The sequence below is a fragment of the Phanerochaete carnosa genome (assembly GCF_000300595.1).
Source record: "Phanerochaete carnosa HHB-10118-sp unplaced genomic scaffold PHACAscaffold_13, whole genome shotgun sequence".
NCBI classification, from domain to species: Eukaryota; Fungi; Basidiomycota; class Agaricomycetes; order Polyporales; family Phanerochaetaceae; genus Phanerochaete; species Phanerochaete carnosa.
The window spans coordinates 1,324,237-1,340,002 of NW_006767640.1; the positions used below are offsets into that span (position 1 = coordinate 1,324,237).

Sequence of the window (15,766 nt, forward strand, 5' to 3'; positions counted from 1 at the left end):
GTACCTTGAGATTATCGCCGGTTGGACACTGAAGCACGAGCGACTCCTCCCCACTCTGGGCATCATGTTTCATCTCGACATGCTCTCAATTGTCACTGAACGTATGGCCGGGGGCAACGTACGGAACTATATCGAGACGTCAGTGGATTACAGACGGCTATCCGAGGGGGGACGTGTTGCCAAGCTCAATCTATGGGTGCGTACCCAACATGTCTGTCGCGAAAGTTGTGCTCATTCCTTGGGTAGCTAAGACAGATAGCGGAGGGGCTCAAGTACATGCACGACGAAGGCGTCGCTCACGGTGACTTGCGCGGGGTACGACTCCTCCGAGCTATCGCGTCATCAGCTCACTGACACGCTCGTCCTGCAGAGAAACATCTTGATAGACAGCAATAGCGATCCGAGCTGCAACCGGATCGACATCGCCGAATTCAGGCTGTCGCTCTACGTCGAGGCCGCCAGCCAGGCGTACAAGTCGAGCCGGACAGGGAACCCGCGATACCTCGCGCCCGAATTGCATCTGCGGCAGGACAACACGGATGGCGCTGCCGGCAGGATCGTCGCGAGGCTTGTCGCCGGGAGTGCGCGCTCCAGCCCTGCTGTGCGTGGACAACATCTGAACATCTCGAGCGTCGGCCTCTCCCCTGAGATTGCTTCGCTGTTCCGCGGGCCCATGTTCCGGATATCGCCTAGTGGTCGTCAGGACGAGGCGTCCGACCTGTTTTCGTTTGCGATGCTCTGCATTGAGGTGAGCTCTGCATATCTTAGCATATGCTGCTCCTGCTGATCGCTCATAGGTACGTACCACCGGATATTTGCTCATGAATTGTGTTCATGAATATTAGGGATGCTGCGGAAACAAATATCCTCATGGATGCAGATTCGATGTACCCCCAGGGATATCATCCAGTACAGCGGAAGCGGCTTCCAGTCCCGAACTGGTCGTCCGACGCACCTCATTACTCGCGTGCAAGTGCGCCTCGGCCGGTACGATACTACTTCACAGACTTTGGTTTGTCTACGCACCTCGCGCCAGGCGCGCCGCGGCTGGTCACGGGCGGACTCGGCGCAAAACGCGACGTGCCCGAGCTATCGGACACGATACCTTACGACCCGTTCAAGTTGGACATCTTCGTACTCGGGAACGTCTTCAAAAGCCAGATCCACGACGTGAGTCTCGCGTCTCCTGCAAACGCGACTACCTTCTGATCACGATCTGCGTCCGCAGAAATACTTCCGCGTCGAGGTTCTCGGGCCGCTGATCGCGGCAATGATGCAGCGCAGCCCTGCCGCGCGTCCTACCGCACAGGAAGCTCTGCAACGCTGGCGACACATCAGGACTCGTGTGTCCGTCATCCAGCGCGCGAGCAGGCTGCGCGGGCGCGACGAGACTCTTGTGTACACTGTTCTGTTCGACATCCTGTCTTTCATCAAGGTCGTCTACGTCATCGCCAAAAAGTTCACAGGTTGGTCGTTGAGCTGGCTCTCAATGATATTCACGTAGTATTACTAGTAGTGCCTTTCCGTAGACGTGCTTCCGTATGTCCTTTCTGCCATGTTTGTATCACAGTGCTGCAATTACATTGGGTTATCTGCTAGTGCTTTACGTCCGCTTCCCAGAATATCTTAATGCCCCGGTCCCTAGAGACGACTTCTTGTCTTCAGCTTGCTAGAGCGATGGCATCCCAGCCGGCTGCCAAAGAGCGAAGTGCAAACCACTAACCGATTTGAGGCGTCACGACCGATGTCGCGCAGACATAGCGAGGCTTGTACGGGTAGAGATGCTGTTCAAGCTGGCTGTACGATTACGTCTGATATTGCAGCCTTGTACCGCAAAGACAACAAGGTGGCCCCGCTTTGCTTGTATCATAGAAACATCCCCGTGATATAGTACGCCGTGAAGCCACAAGGGCCCTAAGCAGATCGACCCTTGGCCGGAAGCTGTGAGGCATGCATGGTCGAGCAGGGGACCGCGTAAGCGGTACGACACATCTGCCTGCAGGATTGCACAGAACAATATGAGGCAGCTCCCAAGGCAATTCTGACGTCGCATCTTCACAAGACAAGATAGGACCTGAGGGGGGAAGACGGGGATAATTACGTCTTGGTAGGGAGATGCCACGCATCTTCTCCGAGCCACCGCAAACTCCTTCGGACTCGAACTTGGTGTCGCGGCAGATAACAAAAAGTATTCAGGAGCGGTGCCATGCGCCAGTATGTCAAGACTCGAGAGTCAGACTTGAACCGACGCACTTCAGGACAAAGGACGAGACCGCGTGTTTGAACTCCGGTGCCGCTGACGGCCACGTTGCACTCCGCGAGGAAAATACAAGGACGACTCTCCGTGTGTGCAACAGCGGCGACATGACACATGAGCTTTCGCAATGGTTGTTGTTGGACCGTGTCGGGGTACGTTTAGAGTGTAATTGGAGAACAAAGGAATGTACCAGCACGGGCCCGGGACGTCGCCAGCGCCCAGCTGTTCGGATCATGCGGGAGGGACTGAATCACGAAAAGTACGGTACGTGGGCGGTTTATGCACCATCAGTGTCGTTGATGTCGGCGTCGACGAAGAAGAAACGAGAGAGGGCAAGCGAAGGCCCTCGAGGCAGAGAACAGCTCGCCGTGTGATGGAACGCATCGGCCGATCATTTGATCCGCCAATGCATTGCGGGACCTTATGGGAGATTATTTGTGAGATTATTTGGCTCTGTGTTCATTAGATAAGCAAGTCACAGGCGCTTGTCTTGACGATTTCGAGGCCTCATGATAGAGATCGCCTCGAGAATTTACTGAGGAAGCACAGATCACACATAGCTGAGAAAGAAGAACATAAAGAGCAGTGCAGGAGCCCCAGCTGCAAACGACTTGAAGGCGACGCGGTTCCAGCTGTCAAAGAACGAAGTGCAAACCACCAACCGATTTGAGGCGTCACGACCGAAGTCACGCATACATAGCGAGGCTTGCACGGATAGAGATGCCGTTCAAGCGAGTTTTACGATTACGTCTGATATTGCAGCCTTGTGCCGAAAAGACAATAAGGCGGCCCCGCTTTGCTTGTATCATAGAAATGTCCCCGTGACATAGTATGCTGTGAGGCCACAAGGGTCCTTTGCAGACCGATCCTCGGCCGGAGGTCGAGCAGGGGACCGCGTAAGCGGCACGACATATCTACCAACAGGGTTGCACAGAAAAATGCGAGGCTACTCCCAAGACAACTTTAGCGTCACGCCTTCAAGAGGCAAGATAGGACCTGAGGGGAAAAGTTACCTCCTGGTAGGGAGATAGATGCGCAAGTGCCTTCTCCGAGCCACTGTAAAATCGTTCTAACTCGAACTTAGTGTCACGGCAGAGAACAAGGGTCTTCAGCATCGGTGTACGTCAGGATGTTGAAACTCGAGGTTCAGACAACCGACACACCTCAGGACAAAGGACGAGACCACGTGTTCAACTCCGGTACCCGCTGTCGGCCAGGCTGCACTCCGCGAGGAAAATACAAGGGCGGCTCTCCGCGAGTGTGACATGGTGCATGAGCTTTCGCGATGGCTGATGTTGGACCATGTTGAGGCACATTTAGAGTGCGGCTGAAGAACAAAGGCATGTATCAACGCGGGACGTCGCCAGCGCCCAGCTGCTTGGATCGTGTAGGTGTTCGACAATGTTGGGAGTGCGTGTGTCCCAAAGAGTACGGTGAGTCTGAGACTCCGCACCTTGTGCGCCATCGATGACGTTGGCGTCGGCGTCGACAATGACGAAACGAGAGAGGGCAAGCGAAGGCCCTCGAGGCAGAGAGCAGATCAAGGCGCTCAAAGCGCCAGGCACCCGGAAAACGCCAAGCGCCCGGTGTTTGTTGCTTGCTTTGAACCCTCTAACTCGGCGTGTCTCTCGGCGTGTGTCTCTGCTTTGTCTGTCGATCCTTCCGCCATTCTATTACTACTGCGTAAAGCATGCCACACTGTTGCATAGGATGCTTGTATCTTCACTAGACTTAAACCTGCGGGAGCAAGCTGAGGCTAGGATCAACGTGGAGAATCTGGAGATCTGCGAAGATGTCAAGGAACGTGTAACTCGTGGCGGGATAATCTTGCATATAGGTGCTCGGCTCCTAGAGGCAAACATAAGCACCAGTTGCTTGCACTGACGATGAGGAGTCTATCAGTATATCTTGTTTAGGGGCATACTCTCGATGCTGTTACCGAGTGGCGGTAGGCACGACCTGTCTCGTCACTGCTCAGTCGCGATGTCGAGTCTCTAGTTTTCTTGAAGCCCTCGGCCCGCAGTCTGGTCCGGCTAATCCGCATGCCTGAAAACCTTAACTAAATATTAGAACATATATATCATCAGTTGGGTCATGAAGTCGACGAACACTGGCCTGTAAGTAGTTAAGTTGGCTAACTGCGTTTGTATTTGAGCGCGGGAATACATGTTACGCTCATGCCATTATATGTCATGGGGGTAGGTTGAAGGTTAATACAGCAATAGCTCGCAGAACGAAGCGCAGCGTAAGATCCCTCAAATTGTGATGCCTGTGGACAGCGAGCTGCGATTTCTGTTCGAGTACACAGGCTAGTCGAGAAGGTGGGCACTGACAGGACAGCCTGAGTTATTGCATACCTCGTCGCTCGCGAAATTTATGCGGGCCTGAAGAGTAGCCGAGAGGATTTGAGATGTTCTCTGCATTGCACAAGTAGTTCAGTCGTTTAAAATCTAGGATGATCATGAGCACGTTTGTACACCAGAAGGTTTGCATTAAGTTGCCTCGCTCGAGCGGAGAGGTCCAATATGAAGCCATATAGCTCTAGGCCCTGCCGAGACGACATCGTCCATATACTTTGTGTTGTATTCTCGATAGTCGTGCTCGCAGCTACATCATGAGTCAGCGCATAAGCCAGCTTCGCAAAGCACAGAAGGCGCACCTATCGAGCTCCTCCTTCAAAGGCACAGTGTTCACACCCTTATCGTTCTTGGAGACGGAAAGGTAGACCTTCATCTCGTCCTGTTTGGCTTCTAACTCTTTCAGAGCATTCTTGATCTCGTCGGTAGCCTCTGCTTCATGCCCAAGAACAGGGCATCCGAGCCGCTCACGGTCAGTTGCGGAAATGCTACACCCGTCTAGACTACTGAGGTGACCGCGTAGGCGAAGGCCGTCAGGCCCAGTCCAAAGAAGGCCAGAAAGGCGGCCCCTACCAGTCGGTTGGTCGGTATCGCCTTCCCGCAGTCGATGGACGCTAGGGAGCTCGATGTTCCCGTGCAGACGGCGATCAGTAGGGATACGTTTGGGAAGAACTGAGAAACGTTGCCAGTCATCGGGGCCATCAGCACCACGCTAGGCTAAGTGCCCAGGCGCCTTAGAATTCCGAGTCCTTCCGCAACTGACGCAGCGGCTGCATCCCCCACAGAACAGCTTGGGAACCGAGATAGGTCGCATCAACTCCGTCCGCTATTGGGATAATCGGCGCAGACGGCTTACGCAGGGTGAGCTACGTAGAGGGGAGACGATAACACAGAAAAGCAAGAAGTCGTATAGTGCAACAGCGTACGGCGCTTTGATGCGCTGATCGGCATGCTTTATGGGTAACTATTTGGTCATTATTTGCACATATGGGGGATTAGATAATTATCGCTCACGCTTTGACCTTGCTCTCTGCTCTGGTAACGACGGAGGCATCCACAACGAGGTGACGAATTCGACAGAGATGCATACCAAGGTGAACGACAGTAACGAGAACTAGCACACGGTCATAGTTACATGGATTCCCCGAACTACATTATACATACTTCACTATAGCTTACACTTTTGAGGGAATCGGCCCTCAATATAGCGGGAGGACAGAGCACGAATGCATAAACATCCGTCATAGGTGATATCAGCGACTATTTTATCGACGTCTTTGAGACTCGTCAGCCATCATTGAAGCGCATGCGACCTATGACGGGAAATCAGCTAATTTGAACACTGTCTCGGCGGTTCGACATACCAGAAACTGCCGGGCAAGGTCGTTCGTCCTTGAGAGTACATCGATGGTGGGCGACCGACCCTTGCGGTCAGGGATTGCAGCTGGCGTCTGATAAAACCCTGCTTGGGGCTTCAGTCGCTCGAGGTCTGTGAGGCAACTACGTCCCGACACGGCCTCGTTAGTGTTAACTTAACAAGAACACGTGGAGCATACTTCTGGAGGTTATTGTGGATCGGTTCAAATTTTGTCGCAGAGAGAGCATTTGCTGCCGCATATTGTTCTATTTTCTGGAGCTCCTCTTGGATGGAGAGGAGTTTACGCTCTATCGATTCGAGTGAAGTATCGTGACTAGCAAGAACAAGCACCAGCTTAACGCTAACTATGTAATGAAGTCAGAGGTGCAGGGCAGCTACGGAGGAGTCTACTCACGATACATGGTGATGCTGGATTAATTGCGGAGTAGGATGCTTGCAGCGAAAAATGCGCGACCTTAAATGCTCTTCATCGATACCGGCGCTCACTGTGACGTGTCGTTACTTAGCCTCTTGTCCGCAGGGCTGGATTGTGTAGCCGAACACTCAGCACAACTACGGGAATACAATGGCCTTCCTGATTTGGCGGTGCATTGAGAACGCATTGACAGCAGACATCGCTGCTCGACAATAAGACCTGACAATGAGGAGTGGGAGACTTGCCTTGGTAACGAGATGCATGCAGTGCCCCTAAGTAAGACCGGCATCCAGGAATGTGCAAATCCCTTACTATGCTTATACGACGGCTGCCACTAATTAGAGCGCGTCGCGCGGGCTGGTGTTAGTGCTTGGCCGGCGACCAAGCGAAGACGGAATCGGGAAGGTAGTTGTTCAATCGCTGTAAGTTGACGACTGCCGCGCCTCAGGACCCCGGCATATCCCCCAAGAGATTCGACCCCAAATCTCTTGGTGGCTTGCGCCCGGGAACTTTTAACCAGATTTATAACCGGATAAGATTCTGAGCGGCCCGATTTGTGCTCGCATTACGGATCAAGATTTTCAAGTTCGTGGTAGCACACGGGCATCGTGACAGAAATGGCTAAAATTAGCCATATTCCGTGTGAATTTCACAACGTATCGTACTTTCGAATGTTTTACACGCTATCATTTAGGTTTCACTAGCACTATCACATCCCATTTTCGACGCACTTCGCGTCCATCTCAATTTTCGCTTCCAGGCGGGCGAACGACCACATCTACTGAGCCTCTGGGGTGGCGGCCGGCAGTTCACTGTCCCTCTTGAAAACTGGCTGCCCCAGACCAGCTGTCGTACCCAGATTCTGCCATCGTCTCCCGACGTATATTGATATTGTATCCAGGCACTTCCACAGCCCATCTGACCGTTCGCGTTTGTACCAGATCGGGATCTGAGAGCTCGGCATTATCCGTGACGCGTGAGAAGGACTACCGTCGACCACGCGTCGGCGTACTAACTTTAGCATCCTACGGTCACCAACGGCAGAGCCAGTGTACGAGTGATTTCACAGGTCTATCAGAGCACGGTACGCATTTCCGGAGAGCTATTAATCGCGTATCAAACACGAAATGTACGCTCGCTGAACTACTAGGATTGGTATATATCGCGGACTTTGCCTCCTCCGTATGCCTTAGACGAGGTCTACATGGACTCCCCCTAAAGTTCTACAGAGGTTTTTCCTGTGGTAAAATGGACATGTCTGCGACAACTTGCTCCGCAGTCGGTCGTTCAGCTGGGTCCGCTGCCCAGTAGCGACCGAGCATGTCCCACAATGTATCTGGCATATTCGGTGGGCGACTCGGTCGTAGCGGGTTGTGTAGTTGGGCGACAGCAGAGATGAAGGCTCCTAGAGCAAACTCCTCCTGCTGTTCCTCACCATCCGAGCCCTCCTGCTCAGGTCTGCGATAAGGCGTGTCACCCGTGAAGAGCTATGGTTGCGGGATGAGCGGTTGGTTGAAAAGATGGAGGGTCACGTACTTCAATGCACATATGGGAAAACGAATACACGTCTGCCGCTGGGGTTGGCCTCGCTGTCATTTTGCCGCCCGCCGGACTCAAGATCTCGGGGGCCAACCACTGAGGGTTTCCGGTGCGCATCGAAGCGTAGTTCTGGCTATGACCATTGACGTAAACTGCCAAACCGAAGTCGGTAATCCTGGCGGTCTCATCGTCATCGACGAGGACATTGACCTCACGCAAAATATCAGCTGAAGCCACTACAAGGTAGAATTCTTTCTCACTCCTCGTAAATCTCCGTGGGCGATGCCCTCTTGGTGCAAGTATTCCATGCCACGAGCGATATGGTTTAGCTGGCGGTGCCGTTAGCTCACTGTCGCGCGATAAGCAGACATAACATACCCATCGATTGATCAGCCATGTTGGAGTAGCGCCATAGGTCGCGCTGACTTTGTTCAGGTATTTATGAACATGGCCGTTGCTCATCCATGGAATCACCACAGCCAGAGATTGCTGGGATTCTGGAATGCCGACGATGGGAAGGACGTTGGGATGGATGAGAGTGCGGCACGTCAGGATTTCCAGATACAATTGCTAGCGGAGACGAAAGGTCAAAAGTGTAGGTGACAGCCCATACGACACGACGCACCCGTATACGTTTTTGCAGTGCGCTGTCGCTATGGAGCACACGCAACTGCTTTATCGCGACCACCTTGTCCGCCGTCTTCTCTCCTACCGTCTCCTTCTGAACGCCGACGTACACGTCCGCAAAGCCGCCCTTCGCAATCGCTTGAGGATGTTCGCCGGGATGTTCGGTATAGTACTGAATATCGTGCAGTATTAGGGAGTTTGGAAGCTTTCCAGAGCGTTGGGCAAGACGTGTGAGCAGCCGTCGTAGCGCATCTCGCTCCTCAACGGTGCCGCTGTTATGAAAATCCTGCGACAGTTTCCCTTGTAAGCGAGCTACTTCGAAAGGCCTAGGTCTTACTCACAGATTCTATCCAGGTAAAGGCGGATTGAACACTCGGCCCAAGTATGCACTCGAATACACCTGTATATGGGCCTCGGTTGACTCTCTGAAACGACTCTGTGCGTGCATGCTGATATAATACCACGAGAGCATCCCCCATAGACCCCTGAAGCGCCACCAGAGTCGGGTGTCCCGAGGCCTTGCGGATGTCGTAAGCGAAACGAAGGAGGTTGCAGAGCTCATCTTGCAAGTCGCGCAGGGTATCTGCACACCTATCCCGATGTTCCTTAGACGCCAAAGCCCTCCGAGAAGTCATCGTCTGGAAATATTCCCATGTTGCACCTAGAGCGCGAGTGTTAGCGATAATGCGTAGCATCGTGAACGGACGAAAGGTCGGACCAGAAAAGTTGTCCGCCCATTGGAATACAAGCGCGAATCCGCGTGCGGCGTGCTCGAGCAGTCGCATAGCAAGATCAGAGATCGCCGGGGGATGCAAATCCCCTTCCGCGCCCGCCGCGTTGCCAAATCGCTCGCACCAGAAGCTCAGCTGCCAGTTCACTTGAAGTATCATGTCTTCCAACGCATTGTCCTGTGGTGCAATAATGGACCGAACAAGAGCGTCGTCTTGTCCCCGCAACGACGACTTCTTGCTCTCGACCAAGGCCGGGAGATCAGGTCTCCATGAGGCCCACAAAGCTATGGCGACCGCCCGAAGTGTCTCCTAGTCACATAATTCTACGTGAGGCAAAGTCAGAGTATACACGAAGAATATAGGCTCACGTATGACTGAGAATCTTGAGCCTCGGACAGCGGGCGAATGACCGGTAAGCATTTCAAGACACTTCCCAGGTACTCCAGAACCGGTATCTGCGTGCTCCTAAAAAGACCCAATTCCTGATCGCTGGTCTTTACGTGAACAACAGTGAATTGAACGTTTAGGATCCCGATTAGGGTTGCGTCCTCGTAAGCGACGTCGCAGCTCAGCCCACCTGGCAGAGTTTATAAGACTATCGGCGCGGGCAATGTTTGGTACAAGCTCTTACCGCAAATGAGATCAGCAAAGCCAACATTCAAACAACGTGAAGTTACTACAGTCTTCCGTATGAACGATTCATGGTGCATGTTAACGACGAAGCTGATATGGTAGACTCCTGGGTAGACACGACTGTGGTTCGGTTAGAAGCAGAGGATAGCACGAGAATATATTTCACGAGCCTGTCGGGGAGCGACTCAGCGCCCGAGCTCCAGTCATAATTTCCGCTAGTATCCGGCTCTATCGCTGGCGACGCGTAAATCAACGTCTCGTTCACTGCGACAGACACTGCAGCCTTGTGCTTCGCGCCATGAGAGGGGTTGAGACTGAGGTCTGCAAGACGCGTGAGTCCGAAATCAACTGGAAGCAATAAAGGAGAACGACGCACGGGAAATACGGAAAGGAAGACCACGAAGTTCGTTCATGGAGTAGAGAAAACAGGCAGTGTACGGTAAAAATGGGGTGGTTCCCTACGCTGTAGAAAGAGTGGAATAATTGGTCACCCCCCATTACCTGACTACTTATAAGTAGTCGACAAGGAAGAGGCTCACTTTCAGCACCCATACCAGGGAGCCCACCTATTGTGGAGTCTCTGTGAGCGTGTAGTTCTCCCGACAAAATGCGCAAAGCAAAGATAATTACCTTGTATTCTAGAACAGAGTACCTGGAGATTCTTTGGCCCCATTGCAAAGAGCATCGGTGCGGAAGTGACGGATATGATTATTGTTCATGGTAACCGTGATGGCATTGGCATTCTTCCCAGCACGAGTACAAAGTCTCTATAGAAGTGCGGCAAAGCTAGGAAGATGGACACTATCAAGGTCCGGGCACTCATGGGTGTGTCCAGAGGCTCGAGAGTCTTTTTATTATTATTATTATTATTTAAATCCACGTTCTTTTAGTGCGTACGACCTGGTACATGAGCATCTGAGGCTCGAGAGTCGACGCGCAGGTGAGACGAGCGCTCTAACATAAGCGCCTAGGGCTGCCAACTGAGGCCGTAAAGCGACGTTTCGCAGTGCTTCCCGTATACCCTATACTGTACTTTTTCGACCTGAATGGTGGCGGGTGATTGTCGCCGTGTACAACCGTAGCGTCGGTGACCTGTGACAGCCGCCGCTTCGCCGCGGTGGACCTTTTTTTGGTGGGGGGGGGGGGTCGGGGGTACGCCGCAGGCCCATAGTACTCATCACACACCGGCAAGCCCCTCTGCGACCCGTGACAGAAACCTCCAAGCGGCGGATTTGAGGCCCCTATGACCTGTGGCCGCCGTTCAGGTCGAGAATCTACAGTGTCTATCATCACTATAACTGCCCAGCGAGAGCATCAAGGCATACTCGCCTCTCATGCAAAGTCGGCGGATAGACGTAGCGCATCTCCAGCACGGTACCGGCAGAATCATAGACCAGAACGTCGACCCGGAGATTAATATTACTAATACTATAGCTAGACTGCACAAGATGAATTCTTGTGAACGAACGAACAAGTCAGGTTGGTAGCCTATGGGTCATCGCAGGCCCCAAAATAGATCGACACCTATTAGCAGAACATGGCGTTCATTTCAAGCACTGCTTTGAATTCTGCTGTCGAGAACAGGGTCTATTACTTGTCAGTATCCTCATCGTCCGAGTCCTCATAGTCGGAAAACTCCAGTGCCGACGATGTTTTCTGTATTGAATGTTAGCATAAACCGTGCACGATACCGGTTTGCGAACATACCAGATAATCTAGCTCCAGATCGGCCACTTTTTTCCTTAGGTCTTTGATGTCTTTATACAACTGAGAGCCGTACAAAAGCAGCTGCCACTTCTTGGGGTAGTGCTTTTTCAAATCGTGCTTGAAACGCGTATAGAGCTTGCCACAGCTGCGTTCAATAGATCAATACGTAACCTCGCGTTCGTACAAGACGGGTGACCTACTCCTTATGCTCATCACGGAGGGCTTTCACGAATTCGAATTCCGACGAACTCATCATCTTTTCAGAGACATTCCGCTCTACCATGCGTGTTACCTGCAGCATGCTCATACGTTGCAGCCCGTCGTTAACCTCTCGGAGGATTATGTGCACTTGATTTAGGAAGGCCTCCGGGTCTTCTAGCCAGTAGACCTTGAAAAGTGCGTAGACTTCTGGAAGAGCTAAGCCCGTGACAACCGCTACGGCCGGAAATGCCATCTTCGGGCTGAGGCAATCGGTCAAGTTCGTAAAGCACGAGGATTGCAGCTGAAGTCGCAGCGATGAGAGGAAATAGAACGCAGTATCCACAGGCACTCACAATTTTCCGTCAGCAATGGCAGCGAAAGTGCCCAGAGGTCGGGTCCAGCCGATTTCGTGGAAAATGTTAAGGAAAGGCTGAGGCACCGTCCAGCAGCACCAGTGGCAATGGGACGGGAGGGATGGCGACAGGGAAATAGCTGAAGACGCATGCGAACAAGTGGGCCTTATTTTAAAGGTCCCAAAACGGACTGGAAGGAAATGCAGCCGTTTTCGATATTCTCGCGTCGAACCCTAGGGCCGTGCGGCAGGCGTGCCAGGGGTTGCATCGACTGCCTTCGTGCAAATGAAACGGCATCGATCCTGGAGAACAAAAGGAGGGTCTTCGAAAGGTTCGATGTGGATGTTTGCTCATTGGACACGAGTCATTAGTGATACCAAATTGGGTAACGTGCGACTGTCTGTCAGCGGCGACACGGCTGGATTGACAGGACATGTAGTCCGTCGTCAACCAAGCGAGGGCTATGCAAGGAGACCGTTTGCGAAACAAGAGCTCGAGGCTCCGGTCAGTGTTCCGTTATTCGGCTATATTCGTTGTGCCGTGTTTACTCAGATATCACTCTTACGTAATCAATCATCAATGCCCTGCACTTTCTCAAAGCTCGCTAACAACCCCGCTTCGAACAACTTTGCCCCTACAGTGATGTCGTCCCCTTTGCCCATGGACAGAGAAGAGTCCTCCGACGAGCAAGACGTATCTGACGAACTAGCTAGAGATCACGCAGTACTCACGCAGGCCGAGCAGGAATGGAGCAGAAGAGGACCGTTGCTGGAGTCGTACGGCTATCGTCTGCGACCAAGGTATCGTCCAGGTTGGACACCTTCCTGGCGAGACGGCAACGACGATCTCTTGAGGTGTGAAGACTTCTATCGCATTCCTGTGAGTGGTGCTACGCCTTACAACCTAGTTTTACACTGACATGCGCAACAGCGATCCTTTCTCATAGATGCGGAGCGTATTGAAGACGGAAAGCTTGTATATATCAAGGCCGTGTCCACGGGTAACGACGAGATAAAGATCGCGACGATGCTTTCTTCTCCGCCTCTCAATTCTGACATTCGAAACCACTGTGTGCCCATTTTGGACATCATAGAGGACGATAACGACCCGGATGTGTCGCTGATAGTAATGCCTTTCCTTCGCCTTATGGACGATCCACCGTTTGACACGGTGGATGACGTCGTGGACTTCGTGGACCAGATGCTTGAGGTATGCCGGAGTTCTTCACTTGGCATGTGCCAGAGCTCACACTCAGAAAGGGACTCGTCTTCATTCACGAGCAAGGGGTAGCGCATCGGTATGCACGGACATCCTATATTCCGTTTTTGATTCTTACCATCAACAGAGACTGCTCCAGGAAAAATATCATGATGGACGCGTCGACGCTCTACCCACAAGGCTTCCATCCGATCCGCGACACACTATTATCAGACGTCAGCACCGATGCTCCACATCTTTCGCGGTCCGCTGCGCGCGTCATGTACTATTACGTGGACTTTGGGATATCCGTCCGCATCCCGCCGGAAGTCACTCCTAAGTTGGTGACTGGACGTCTTGGCCGCGATCGCGATCCTCCAGAGTTACGTGTAAAGAGGGCGGCGTCAGGTGGGACACCCACGCAGAAACCGTACGATCCGTTCAAGCTGGACGTCTTCATCCTCGGCAATACTATCAAGAAGGAAATATACGAAGTACGTGCATCTCCGCAATCACTACCGACTTACTGTTAACCCTCTCGTGCAGAACTACTCCAATCTAGAATTTCTTCAGCCTCTCTTCAGTACTATGACCGCTCGCGAGCCTCAGTCACGGCCCACGGCGGCCGAAGCGCAGGAGTTCTGGCGCACGATCAGGGATAACATGTCGCGTCTCCACCGTATCAGCAGGCTGCGCGGCCGGGACGAAGTATGGGCCCAGACCGCATTCTTGGATATTTTCTCCTTCGTCCGGATTGGCGTCTGGATTTCGACTGGTATGTACGAGCGGATCGTTGGGATGCTGAGCATGGCACGCCGCTCGACTCTAGGATAACGGAAGTTTGCTCGTCACCTACTATCATGTACACGGAACGCTTTATATGTACCGCTGCTTTCACATTGCTAACACTGCTTTGGTGCTCTCAGCGTGATCAAGGAACGATCATTAAGCGGCTAGGACGTGACCCGGTGGTGAGCTTCCCGAAACGGCATGTTGCTTACCGTGTTTGGTTGTGTATTTAATTACGTAACCTACTCTCACGATAACAGACATGCTTGCAGTGCGTGCCCTCTTCTCGTGAGCCGGGACATATCGACCGTAGGTTCTTGTCTCTGTACGAGAATGCTCATCGCAAATTATCTTGCATCTCACGTAGCAGGACTATACAACAAATTATTCAAAATCATGCGCTCTACTAGTACTGTTCACTTCATGTGTATCAAATGACACGCCACGAGGAGTACGTGTCTTCATATTCAGATGTCCAAAGAAAGAAAGAAAAAACTGCAAGGTGCACGGTAACTACAGCTCACGTATGCACATTGCGGCCAATGTATGGTACTGCACTTTTACGACCATACCAGATGAAAGTACTCGCTGTACTCGTCATACGTACGGTTGCGCAGGGGTACTGCTTGGCCTCGCTGTCTCAGTTCGCCCGGGTCATCGCCGGAGTTGTCCGAGCCCGCAAGATAAGGACTGGTGTGCGCCCGCCTCGCGTGCCCGAAGTGTCGGTCGACTCACGCTCGTTCCTGTGACCGCCCGGCACCGCCGCCGTCGCCCCGAACTAGCCGGGCTTGTGTAAATAGTTGAAATAATCTATTTTAGTTTTTATGGAGCTGCTAATTTGTCTGAAATTCCCGATTGCGACTGATTTTGTCAAATCTCGCGCCTTGGCTTGCGGAACCACAATCACCCGCGGCATACCCAAGCGCATCACCGAAGTCCCTTGATCTCGTTGTAATAACCTGAAAACATCGACAGGCAGTACGCTGAACAACACAGTAGACTGGCGGGGCTAGCAGGGACTGGGGCAAACCGCGAAACATGACGTGTCTCAAAAGAATCAAAGTTCAGCGTCTTCAAAACGATTACTTCGTTAGAATTTTCATGTCGTGCAGGAGGCATCCACGATTCAGATCTTATTGAAACAATTCGCTTAGCTACCTCTAGGTGGTCTCACCCCCGGGGTCCTCAGGTACACTGCCGCATACAGTAATTCGATCAAAAGGCATACTTAGCGCCCACTTTCTGCCCACCGAACGTCGAGCGAGCCGGAGCGACTCGAACTCACAGAGCTGAGGCTCCTCGCTTTCTTCCGATTCAATATAGGTTCTGTCAAGCTGCGTAGAGTCAGGTTGCGCAGTGTGAGCAAGAGTTGTATGGCTATGCAGCGGGCTTAGAACAGGTACGCATGAACCCATAGTAGCTGATAGTAGACTAAGTAGAGTTACCAGACCTTTGTGGCATCAACCTCACAGTATCTATGTGCGACACTCAAGATACTGCGGGTGCGCCGTCAGTTGTCTGCCCATGAACCTCGGCGTCTTATTCGGTAGATGCTGTCACTACGACGAGCTCGTTCGCCAGC

At 52.5% G+C, this 15,766-nt stretch overlaps 5 protein-coding genes across 5 annotated transcripts; 2 read left to right on the forward strand and 3 right to left on the reverse strand.

Moving 5' to 3' along the window:
* The first annotated feature begins 412 nt into the window (after positions 1-412).
* On the forward strand, positions 413-1,509 carry PHACADRAFT_265616 (uncharacterized protein). Its single transcript, XM_007401854.1, has 3 exons — positions 413-748; positions 846-1,170; positions 1,229-1,509. Exons 2-3 carry the CDS (start codon positions 871-873, stop codon positions 1,502-1,504), a joined length of 576 nt encoding a protein of 191 aa, XP_007401916.1. The 5' UTR covers positions 413-748; positions 846-870; the 3' UTR covers positions 1,505-1,509.
* Positions 1,510-4,896: 3,387 nt separating this feature from the next.
* Positions 4,897-5,481, reverse strand: PHACADRAFT_265617 (uncharacterized protein; the record flags this gene model as incomplete). The annotated part of the gene is made up of 1 exon (XM_007401855.1): positions 4,897-5,481. A coding segment is annotated over exon 1 (190 nt), but the record flags the coding sequence as incomplete, so codon positions are not given.
* Positions 5,482-7,880: 2,399 nt separating this feature from the next.
* Positions 7,881-8,287, reverse strand: PHACADRAFT_106421 (uncharacterized protein; the record flags this gene model as incomplete). Its single annotated transcript, XM_007401856.1, has 2 exons — positions 7,881-8,156; positions 8,207-8,287. Coding segments are annotated over 2 exons (357 nt in total), but the record flags the coding sequence as incomplete, so codon positions are not given.
* A 3,240-nt stretch (positions 8,288-11,527) lies between these two features.
* Positions 11,528-12,098, reverse strand: PHACADRAFT_201574 (uncharacterized protein; the record flags this gene model as incomplete). Its single annotated transcript, XM_007401857.1, has 3 exons — positions 11,528-11,593; positions 11,645-11,789; positions 11,845-12,098. The coding sequence occupies 3 exons, from the start codon at positions 12,096-12,098 to the stop codon at positions 11,528-11,530; spliced, it is 465 nt and encodes a 154-aa protein (XP_007401919.1).
* Positions 12,099-12,858: 760 nt separating this feature from the next.
* PHACADRAFT_154503 (uncharacterized protein) lies at positions 12,859-14,312 on the forward strand (the record flags this gene model as incomplete). The annotated part of the gene is made up of 5 exons (XM_007401858.1): positions 12,859-13,077; positions 13,129-13,407; positions 13,458-13,495; positions 13,544-13,889; positions 13,942-14,312. 5 exons carry the CDS (start codon positions 12,859-12,861, stop codon positions 14,227-14,229), a joined length of 1,170 nt encoding a protein of 389 aa, XP_007401920.1. The 3' UTR covers positions 14,230-14,312.
* Positions 14,313-15,766: the final 1,454 nt, after the last annotated feature.